Genomic DNA, 11,285 nt, shown 5'->3' with positions numbered 1-11,285 from the left:
AAGCACCATGGGCCCAGGATGGTTTGGGGGAGCAGCAGCTGATGTTTATTGGGGACCAGTACCCCTATGTCAGATCTTGGGGGCCTGGCCCCCCGCATCTCTCGCCTCAGCTTCATTCGTCGCTGTCGAACTCCGAAGACAGACCCTGCAGCAGGGGCAGGGACATGGAGTGCCGCTCGGGGTCCCCGGGGCCCCCTCTCTGGGCTCCTGGTGTGGGGCTTCGGGGGCTGAAGAGCCAGTTCTCTGCCAGGGTTGGGGATAGCCACAGCTTGACTGACGCCCTTGTCTCTCTGCCGCCCTGGTCCCTCCCTCTGGTCTTCTGTGCTGTACCCACCCCCTCACCAGGACCACACTTCCATCTCGCCCTCCCCTGGCTCCCTCACTCCATCCCCCTCCCCAGGGTCCAGTGTGGAGTTATGGGTGCCCCACACACTCCTGGGCTCTACACCCCACGCCCTTTCCCTCCACCTTACCCCATCCCTCTCACCTTCATTTCCCCTAGCAGTACCTGACAGCATCTGGGGCCCCCTTCGGAAGGGGTTTCGGCCCTTGTAGGAGAATCTGGGTGGTCTGCCCTCTGGCCCTTCCTGGGGAGGTGGTGAAGGTGGGGCTGGGCCAGGTGAGGGCACGTCGGCAGCTTTGGGGACATCAGCAGGGGCTGACGTGGGGGCCGGAGGTGGCATGATGCTGAGGTTGGGTCTGACCCAACTGGCCCTATGGGGCAGTGGGTCTTTGATCAGAGGCTTCTGTGGTCCCAGCACTCCCTTGGGTTGCAGTGAAAACTTGAGGCAGGAGAAGGCAATAGGCAGTGACCGCTGTAACCAGAGCAGTTGGGGCTCATGGGCTGTAGGCAGCAGCCCCAGCTGTAGCCAGGAACAGGAGAAGACCTGGTAGATGACGTAGATGCTGTGGGTGCTTTGGAGCCAGGGAAGAGTCTGCTGTAAGGTCACCTGCCCTGGTGGCAGCATCAGGAAGGCCACCTTCTTGCGCAGGCCACCCATATGTAAGCGGATCCGGCAGGGCTGCCCATCCAACAGTCGCATTTCTTCATAGGCTATCTCTGCCCGGCCATTGGGTGAGTATTCTCTAGTGCAGTGGGCAAAGGCACCTTCAGAGCCTGCCTGCTCCAGGAGGTTCGGTAGTGGCCCCACTGGTTGTAGTGCCCGCCGGCCCTGCCGACCTGGCAGAGCCAGGCGGGTGTGGGCTGGGCGGGACTGTTTCACTAGCACACCCAGTAGGTCAAAGCAGGCTGCATCTGACAGGAAAGGTACTGCCACTACATTGGGCCCAAAGCGCTCCTCTGTAACCTGCAGGTGGCCAGTTTATAGGTCAGGGACTGAGTTAGGGTCAGAGTTAGGAGTTACCTGGTAGCCTACTCTAGCTTGACCCTCCCACTGTCACTCCACACTGTGCTCAAACTGTTGTGCTTCCTGCTTGTCTCCCAGTTCTCCCCTCTAGCAAAACCTGAATGTCTACTATGTGCCAGACTCTGCTAGATACTGGAAATGCATTAAAAAATGAGACTTTGTTCTTGTCCTGATATAGCTCAGAGAGCAAGCTGTGGAACAGATGAGATGTGATTTAACAGCCTTTGTCTTTGATAGAAGAGGATCAAGGATAGTTTCTAGGTGGTAATGCTTTAACTTTGAAGGAATTAGCCAGGTAGGAGAATGGTCAATCCAGGCAGAGGGAACAGCCAGTGAAAAAACTTGAACTTACAAACTAAGAGGGGCATAGTCAGGAAAGTATAATTTCCTATTACTTAAGTGTAGGGTATGGAGAGGGACAAGCACACAGGAGCTTGATTATTCAAGGCCTTGTGTGTGTGCTAAGTGATGGGACTTTTATTCTGATGGGACTTTTATCCTGAGGACAATGGGAAGCCACTTGAAGGGCTCTGGTTAGGAGGGGCATAATTCAGATAGGCATTTTAGAAAGTTAATTTTGAATAGGAAGGCATAAAATAAAGAGATAGAAAAAGTCAGTTAAGAGTATTGTAAAATTCCAGGCAAGATGGGGTGAGGCCCTGAACTAAAATAATGGGGGAAGGTATTTAGGTTATAGAATTAGTAGAACTTGGTCACTTAAGGGGTGTGGGAAAAGGCATCCTCAAGGATTAGGGTTAGATGGGTGAGGTCATTAACTGAGAGTGGTTACACAGAAATAGGTTTGGAAGTCCACACCGTGTCTACAACATCTTATATACACCTTCTGCCCGAGATGCAGAGGATAGTTCTTTTAGGGATTTGAGGCCTCCTCTTTGTAATGCTAGTTCCAGTAGGCTTTCACAGATTACAGTTGCTCTTGGTTTTGTCCTTCTGGCCTTTTTGTGCTTGGTAACCCAGTTCTGGAAAATTTAATTTCATGACCAACTGGGAAGCCCTGTAAGATCCTCTCCAGTAATTGTACTTAGATATGATCTTGACTCATCCAAGATACTGTTGGCTGAGACTTCTGGCTCTGGGTTCTGCTAAGGAGCATACACAGTTTGCTCTTTGGGCCCCTTTCATGTTAGAGTCCTATTCTTAAACTGCTGTATGCTCTACTTCCCTCCGCCAGACCCCCAATCCCATATGTCTGTGCCCCTGCTGAGGGCATTGCCTACTTTACTGGCTTTCTTGGAGAATTCACCAATGGTCCCTTAAGGTTGATCTGCTTTTTGCTATGTAAAGCTGTTTTGGAAGTGCTGCCCCCCAGCGTAAGAGGGGCATAGCTCGTTGTGTCTGGACTTTACACAAGCTGAGATAGCTTGTCACTACTGTCTTGTCACCTAGCCAAGGAAATAACTGGTGCTGTTTGTTGATCTGCATGGAAGAATTTCCTATCATTCCTTCTCCTTTGTTTCACTAAGATATGGGATATTTAACTTTTGGGTGGGGGCATAGGTCTGAAGAACAGTTGGGTTTCCAGGGGTGAGAGCCGAGCAATGGTGGGTTAGCATTTTTGTATAGAATGATCTGCTTCATGACCGGGAAAGCATAACCATCAAATATAATCTCAGAATCCCAGCCTAGCTGCTCCTTTGGTGCCTAGGGTTCTGTAAAAATGAGACGAATTGGAGTGTCTCCAGGAGAGGTCCCTCTAACAGGAGTGTGATGTTTATTACGGTCTAAATTTCTGCTAAAAGGTGCTTAAGCTGGAAACTCTGTTTCAGAATATAGACATGAATTTGCTGTGGAAGTTTATTAGGCCCTTATTCTTACCCTGAGGGCCCTAGTGGTTATCCTAAAGCAGGAAAAAGAAAGCACTCGACTCTATGCTAAGGTGAATGTGTTCTTGGCAGTCACCATCTGAGACCACTACCTGCTTCCACTGCACTTCTGGGTAGAAGTTCTGAGGACTTAGAGGCCTGCAAATTCAGCTCTCCCCGGGGCAGCCCAGGAAAGTGATGGTGGAAGATGATCTTCCTGGAGGTACCTTGGCTGGTTTGAATTCTGAATAGGGAGCCCTTGAACCACATTCTGTTTTTCTACAAAGTGCCCAGTAAATCAGCTGTTCTGGAGGAGGAAACCAGGTTACTCAAAGGTGTCCTACTTCTTGAACTTGTCACATACTACCAGTGATTTATCCTGAATGTCCCTACCCTGACTTTCCTGGCAATTTTCCATTTAAATAGGACAGGGAGTTTTTCTGATACTCAGAGATGGTGTAGCTTTGTAATAGTTAAAGACCCCATTTACTTCACCCTAATTCTGATTGATCTAGTCCAGGACCAACCTCTAACGCTGCTGAAACTAGTTGCTCTCATTCTTGGGAGGACCTTGGCTCTTCTCTTTCTGCTTCCTTGGGAAAGGAAGCTGCTACTCCATGGCAAATGGGAGCTACGTGCCATTAAGGCTGCTTTGAGTTTGGTAGGCACTGCTTTGAGATGATTGTTTTCAACTTGGTGGGCTGCTTTCTGCAAATGCTTTAAATTCACTCTCCTTCAGATAGCCTGACTGGAACCTGATCCCTAAATTCTCTAATATCAGAAATTAGTGTCCATCTAGATTTTGTGGGGTTTTCTGGACACCAGCAACTCAGAGCTGAGACCTGCCTGCTCCTGGAAATCTGTATATTTGGCTCAAACCCCAAATTTCTCATTCTGTGGAAGTTAAGCTGGAGGGAATATCTGTGAAGAGGTCAAAGGTAAAGTTCAGGTTCTTTAGAAAATGTAAAAGGCCTTTCACCATCAGCCCCTATACCTCTTCTTCCTCATTTTCACCACTAATTCTTTGAACCCTGTTCTAGAGGACTATTTGTAGTTCACTAATTTACATTTTTCTTTCTTTCTCTCTTGGCTTTTGCATATATTCTGCCTTTATCTAGTACACTGTTCACTCACACCCCGCCCCCCCCGGCCCCTTGCTCATTAGGTGTTTATTAAGCACCCTTTATGTGCCAGGTATTCCTCTTCCCTCCATGTGAATAACTCCTATATGCCAAGCTAGAATGTACTCACTCCAGGAAGCCTTCCTGACCTCCTAAGTCTACCCCTGACTTAGCATTTCTCTTTTCTGCTCTCATAGCTCCCTATCCATTGTCTTTCAAGGAACCTTTCTTACTGTTTTTGCAATTGTAATTAAATTGGACACTCTGTGCAAAGCACTTAATGCAGTGCCTCACACATAAGCCAGCACTGAGTAAATGTTAGTTATTATTGTCTTTAGGCTTCCAACTCCTTCCAACTTATAAACTGCTCAGACCCATGTAGGTCACAGTTTGTTACTTCCTCTTTAGCCCTCTTTACCTACCTTATCTTTGATGAGGGTCCAGGTAGCATCAGCTTCATCCAGTGTCAGCAAGTGAGGGGTACCGACCAACATGATGGAGTGTGGGAGAGGTTAGGCAGGGCAGTAGCTGCTGCAGAAACCCCAAGCTGCCCATGGAGGTGAGGCCCCCACGCCCTGAACTCTGACCTACTACAGCATGAGGTCATAGAGGCCCTGCTGGGTGTTGGGGCCTTGGGTGGGGAGAGGGCAGTCACTTTCATAGCCTCACTGTACCCACCACCTGAGTCCATACTCTTTAGTCACCTATTCATTCTCCTGCTTTAGGAGAGGTAGATGCAGGTATCCATTAGGGTGTGTTTGTATATGTCTTTATGTGTGTGTATGTTTGTGTGTGTGTGTGTGTGTGTGTGTGTGTAGTTCTTGGTCTGAGTTCTTTAAGGAAACAGTATCAGACCTTTCCTCCTTAAAGCAATTTGCTATGCTATCTTGTCAGTTGCAGATGACTTATTTGTGAGGTTGAACTGGGGTCCTGAAGGACATGGGAGAAGCATAGATCAGGACTTAAACTGAGACCAAAGCAGTGGCGCTCAACCTCGGCCATACTTTGGAATTACCTGGAAGCTTTAAAAATTACTGGTACTTGGATCCTACTCCCAGAAATTCTGGTTTAATTGGTCTGGAGTATGCCTGGGCATCAGGATTTCTAAAAGCTCTGCAGGCAATTCTCATGTGCAGCCTAGGTTGAAACTCATTATTAATGAGTGGGTTACAATTGCAGTGAGAACCAGGTGTGTGTAGGAGGATGCCATGCTGAGTGGTGACAATGTGGAGGATAAGAATCGAGTTGGGATAATGTTGCCTTAGTAACTGGAGAGAACTTTCAGGAAGCCAAAATTACGCAGCTAAATATAAGGAAATTTTTCTTCATCCTCTACTTCCTTTCCAAGGCTGCTTTGTATCTAGTGGGGACTCTTCCTTTATGGCCCTAATCTGTGTGTGGTTTTCACTTGTGTCTCCATCCAGAGATCTCAACCAGGTGTTTTGCTGGAGAAGAAGAGTGGTTTTTCCTTGGAGAAGAACCACTCTAGAGAGTCCTTCTAGTAGCTGCTTTCCCACTACACTCCTGTGTGCCCACAAAGACTCCTTGTGTGTGGGGAGCATCCTCCCCTATCCTTGCCCAGCATGTAGAGTTATCCCACAAAGTGGGCCATTGTCTGAGGTGACTTGAGTATGGAGCCCTGGGAAGGGTCCTACCGTGGTGGGAGAGAGTGTTACCAAGAAAAGTTTCTTAAAGGAGAGGTGACTGGCCCCAGGAGAGGGAGGGCCGGTCTTCCTAGAGAGCTGAGAGTTCGGGTATCAGGTCTTTGAGCAAAGGATTGGCAAGTGAGCATGGGCCTGTGCTCCAGGAGAGGAATTAATATTCAAATATTTGTTGAAATTGAATGTGTTAGGGGCTATTCCAAACGCTTTGAATGCATTAGCTTAGTTAATCCTTTTAGTAACTTCTTGAAGTAGGAACTATCATTTCCCCATTTTACAAGTGAATTAACAGGCTCAGAGAGGTTAAATAAATTAGTGCAAGGCATACAGTGAGTTAATGGAGGATCTGGGATTCAGATCTGCGTCTGCCTGATTCCAGCTTTAACCATTAACCAGTAGTTCCTTTTGGTGAAGGGAGAGATCAACACGTTCCTCCTGCTCGCCTGAGTGTGGTGGGAGGGGTGTGTGCCAGGTGGAAGTACAATGTGATGTGGTGACAAGGAAATGGGCAGGATGAGAGAAGAGCCACAACAGACCAAACTGGAAACCCCAAGCTTCCTGTTAGGTGAAACCAAGTCTCTTCCTCCTACTGCCCCTTTAACACATTTTTTGTTATTGTTGACAAGGAGAGGTCACCTGGTAGAGTGCAACTGACACCTCTGTTCCCTCAGAAAGGAATTCTGAGTGAGGTAGACAGAGACAAGGACAAGAGACACAGACTTGGGGCAAAACTGACCAACAGTGCAAGGAGACAGATGCAGAGGGACAGAGACGTTGAGAGCTGTTGAGAGACAGAGGCAGAGAGTGATGCACATCTGTATCCTGAAGGGGGTCCACAATGAGAAGGGGGTGGTTAAAATAGGGGTGCAAGGATGATGAGCTGTTGGTGAAATCAGATGAGGCTCTCTTTCAGATTTTTGTTCATAGAGGGAGCTCGGAGGGGAAATTGGGTACTGTTGAACTCCTCGACCAGAAGCCCATACCTCTGTTTTCTGTCTTTGTGGTCTGAATACCATGATTCTCTAGGCTCCCTATAAGTAAGTCTGTCTTTCCTTTCAGCTCACAGAGTCTGAGACTGAAAGTTGATGAAGGAAAGCACATGACAGCTGAGTTCTAGGTGGAGCTGATGAGCCCAAGGCCTGGGCTCTTTGGGCCATATCCTCTTCATGGGTTTTGCCACCATGGTAGCACGTTCTGGGGTCTCCCTGGGAAAAAAGGCACAGCTTACCAGCATATCTGAAGAGTGACCAGAGTGGAGAGCACGAGGGAAACAAACAGGTAGGGGCTGTTATCCAGAGAACATGCTGCTGTCTGCAAGAGCCTCCAGGGCAGTTTAGAATAGTTTGGATAGCAAAGCCCTCAGAGTGATCAAGAGCCCTAACAAGTCTCTTCACTTCTCTCAGGCTACAGGGATAATCCTACAGGTCCCTAATCGCTTATTCGAAACCTTTTGGGACGGATGTGTTTTGGAATTCAGAATTTTTCAGATTTTAGAAAGGGAATATTGTGCCTTTATGATATATAAAGGAATACCCCAGTGAGATTGAGGGCTGTGCCCTGTCATCAAACCCATCAATATTTCTGTAGCTAAATGTATGAATATTCACACTAAGTGAGAACAATAGTATAAATATGATCATAACGGGTCAGGCCAGATTTTGGGTCAAAGTTATGAAAAAACTATTGTTTCTTCAGAGATGTTTTATTTTGTAATTATAGGTAAGGGATTATGGGCTTATAATTGTTCTCAGGTGGTAGTGAGGAGTAAGAGTACCGGAAAAGCCTTCTGAACACACTGCATGCTAAGGTATGTATGCGATCTCAATCCAAAACAAAAGATAAATGTCTGCGGGGGTGGACTTTTGGCTTAGCAGTGAACAATGTACAGCTTTGGACTCAGCTGCCTTGGGAGTTGTGCACAACCATGGAGTGAAGGTGCCTTAGCAGAGAGGCTTCCTGTGGTGGGAGGGAGACAGAACTCACTGCTTTTGAACATCGGTTGCACATGATTTCCCTTTTCACGTACCAGAGGTGAAAGACAAAAAATGGTGTGTGTGTGTATGTGTGACACATGACTGTCACGCATTTCTTTATATTTCTTTATAATAATGTTGTAATAAATATCTTACTGCATACATCTTTGTTCACATCTATTTTGTCAGGATAGATTTAATGAGGAGGAATCTCTAAGAGAATGATGTGTACATCTTAAAGACTCATCACCCATTAGGATTAGAATTTTGTCACAATTATCTGTAAAACCGTTGCTTGGAGGGCTTTTTAACTTAGAACTTCATGAAAAAGATTAGCCTTGAGAATGACTGAGCCCACACTTGGGTTGAGGAGGACTGTAGATTTCCTCCTCATCCACTTGGCTTCAGCATTAACACCTCTGAAAATCACACCGAGCTCCTGGGCTATCTCTTTAGTTCCTTGTTAATGAGGACCTGGTGAGACCCCGTGTGGCTCTGGAGATGGCATCACTTGCTTTTTCGGATCTGCAGCCCTCCTGTGTGATATCCCATGGTGCTTGGTCTAGCCGTCTGAGTGGTCCAGATTGTACTGGGCTTCAGGTCTTACCGGCTAACTCTAATACGCACGGTTATGATCATATTCCCAGAGAGCCTGGGTCTGCCTGTGCAGCCCATAGCTTTCTCTGACCTCATAACAGTGACTCCCTGCCTTTTGTCTGAGAATATTCTCATTCTGGATTTTATGCTGGCATGAAAGATTATTTTGTGCAATGTCCTTGCAGTGTGGAGTCTTTGAGCAGAAAGTGAATCCCATGTTGGGCAATACCACGACACTTCCTGTTTAATATCTCTGTTCTCTGGAAGCCACAGCAGTGTGAAATATTCCTATTTCATCATATTGCACCAGCATCGTGTGCTACTCGTGATGTTGGCCAGAACAAATGAGGGTTCTATTTGATGAGGATTTTATTTGAGAATTCTACATTCTGGCTCAGGATGCACAAAAGGGCAGACTGGTAAGAGACCGTAAAGACTTGACCTCGGGCAAACAGGTGAAATATTAAATACAACGATTTTCTGGGATATCAAAATTTCTTTCAGTTGGACCCCTGGCCCCTGAAGCTGCAGGCCCAGGGAGAGACGTTGTAGCCATTAACTCCCGAGACTTTGGCAGCACAGTGAGGGTAGGGGGAATAGTGATTATGCATGAGACCAAGAAGATTCTCTGAACTGAATATGTCTTAAGGATCAGGGTCTTAGACAAATTTGGGACTCAGGGGCACATTATCCAGATTCTCAGAAGGTGGGGAATAAGCCTGTTTAGCTTCTTCCCTAAGGACCGACTGAAAACAGCATCTGGCTCCAGGCATAGAAGGCTGTGATCCCAGACAGGTACCCAAGCACTTGCCTCCAGAGGCAGTGTCAGTCTTCCCAGGCTCCTGGGTCCAGGATCTGTAGAGGAACTTTTGTGTGGGAACAGGGACAGACTTAGGTTAAAATGATGGGGCAGAGTAGGGGGAGGAGGCGGAGGGTAGTTTTCTTTAAGTTAAATCGTGTGTACTGTGATCCCATGATAATTCCCTAATCCCTTTTCTTATTTTCTCTGCATGGTAACGTGGTAGCCTGTCTCCTGCCTCCTCCCAAGCAGAATGCATGACTAGGCCAGTCTACATATGCCAGTGGTACCCACAGTAGAGCCTTCACAGCAAGTACCTGTTGAGTGATTATCACAGTCATAGGCAGACCATGGGACAAAGATGACATAATCCATACCTCCAGACCCCAGGCTCCTCTGAATGTCCCCCCACTTCCACCCCCAGCCTCCGTTGTTTTTACTGCCTATTAGAACTGGCTTTTTCTGAATGAGAAGGTTTCTAGGAGCTGGTCACTGATCTGCTTGGTGCGGGCCCCGTAGATGAGCAGGTTGAGGGCAGATGGTAGCAGCAAATAGTTGTTAGAAAGAAGGATGTGCCTGGGCTTTGGGATGGTGTGACGACCAAAGAGGCGCGTGAGGTATGAGAAGAGACCAGGCACGTAGAAGGCCAGAATGACACAGGTGTGGGAACTCCATGTACCAAAGGCCTTGGTATGGGCTTCCCGGGTAGGCAGCCGCAGCACAGCGTGGGCAATGAGCCCATAAGAACCTGTGATGCCTAGAATATCTATACACCTGACACGGCCAATGAAAGCACCAGCCCATACAAGTTGCTGGCCCGAGTGTTACCCCTGACCAGCCCCACCACCGCGAAGTGTGCACAGTAGGCGTGGTCTGTGGTCTTGGCTCAGAAGTGCCCAAATCGTGCAACCAGCAGAGGGAAAGGCACAACAACTGCCACAGCTTTCAGTGCCAGTGCCAGGGCTGCATAGCCCACGCGGGCTTTGGTGACTAGGATGGGGTAGTGCAGTGGACGCTCTACTGCCACAGCACGATCACAGGCCATGGCCAACAGTACACCAGATTCCACGGCCATCAGCGCATGAACAAAGAACATCTGGACCAGGCAGGCAATGTATGGCACAGGCTGGGGCCCAAGCCACAGCACAGCCAACAGCCCTGGAGCTATAGATGTGGTTAAACCCAGGTCTGTGGCTGCCAGCGTGGCCAGGAGCAGAAACATGGGCTTGTGCAGTGTGGAGTCTTATCTCCACCACTGCCAGCAGTGCTCTGTTGCCCAGCAGGGAAAGCAGATACATGGGCCCAAAGACCAGTGTCAGCCAGGCCTCAGCAACCCCTAACTCTGGAATGCCAAGTCAGTATGAGGAAGGTTGGTCATGAGAAGGTGGAGTTGGACTGTGGAGCTTCTGCCATCCTGTGGGGTCAAAGCTTTAGGGCTCATGGGGGCATCACTCCTGATAGGGGAAGGACAAAGGGAGAGATGTGGGGGGTGTGGCAGTGGCATAGATCCATCCAGGTATGTGTAGGAGTGGTGCAGGGCTGGGAGGATTGCAGTGTTATAACCTTTGATTGGGGTTTTGGATGGATAATCCAGGTCACAACCCTAGCTAGGATGGGAGAATCCTTGTGCCTGAAAGTCCATGAGTATTGCAGGGAGAGTAATGAGAGACAGTGGTAGTGAAGTGTGGTGTCACTGCTGCAGTGGCTAGTATAGCTGGAGCCCTCCATTTGGAGCTCAGCTGAGAGTGGAGCGGAGATGAGTGTTTTTCTTCCTAAGGGTCCAAGTAGAGTCAATTTCAGTCTTGTAGATGGGGAGAAGGCCAGTGCTGGGTGGGGATCAGGCCTCAGGCTGGTTTTGTCCCTGACTGTGTATCCTTAAGCAGAACTCCTGGGCCTCAGCTTCCTCAGCTCTACAGTGGGGGTGAGCACAATGATCTTAAGTGT

The 11,285-nt window shown here is 48.2% G+C and overlaps 2 protein-coding genes across 2 annotated transcripts; both read right to left on the bottom strand.

The window, feature by feature from the left end:
- Window positions 1-44: 44 nt before the first annotated feature.
- LOC309807767 (uncharacterized protein C11orf42) lies at window positions 45-8,089 on the bottom strand. The gene is made up of 3 exons (XM_082627683.1): window positions 4,734-8,089; window positions 509-1,307; window positions 45-243 (listed from the first exon to the last, which is right to left on the bottom strand). The coding sequence occupies exons 1-3, from the start codon at window positions 4,803-4,805 to the stop codon at window positions 113-115; spliced, it is 1,002 nt and encodes a 333-aa protein (XP_082483809.1). The 5' UTR covers window positions 4,806-8,089; the 3' UTR covers window positions 45-112.
- Window positions 8,090-9,787: 1,698 nt separating this feature from the next.
- Window positions 9,788-10,754, bottom strand: OR52W1 (olfactory receptor family 52 subfamily W member 1; the record flags this gene model as incomplete). The annotated part of the gene is given in 6 exon segments (XM_082628891.1): window positions 9,788-10,111; window positions 10,114-10,227; window positions 10,231-10,584; window positions 10,586-10,693; window positions 10,695-10,715; window positions 10,719-10,754. Coding segments are annotated over 6 exon segments (957 nt in total).
- Between the last annotated feature and the right edge of the window lie 531 nt (window positions 10,755-11,285).

Source organism: Mesoplodon mirus, assembly GCF_964341445.2.
Source record: "Mesoplodon mirus genome assembly, chromosome: 7".
Lineage (NCBI taxonomy): Eukaryota > Metazoa > Chordata > Mammalia > Artiodactyla > Ziphiidae > Mesoplodon > Mesoplodon mirus.
This window is presented reverse-complemented; position numbering and strand designations above follow the sequence as displayed.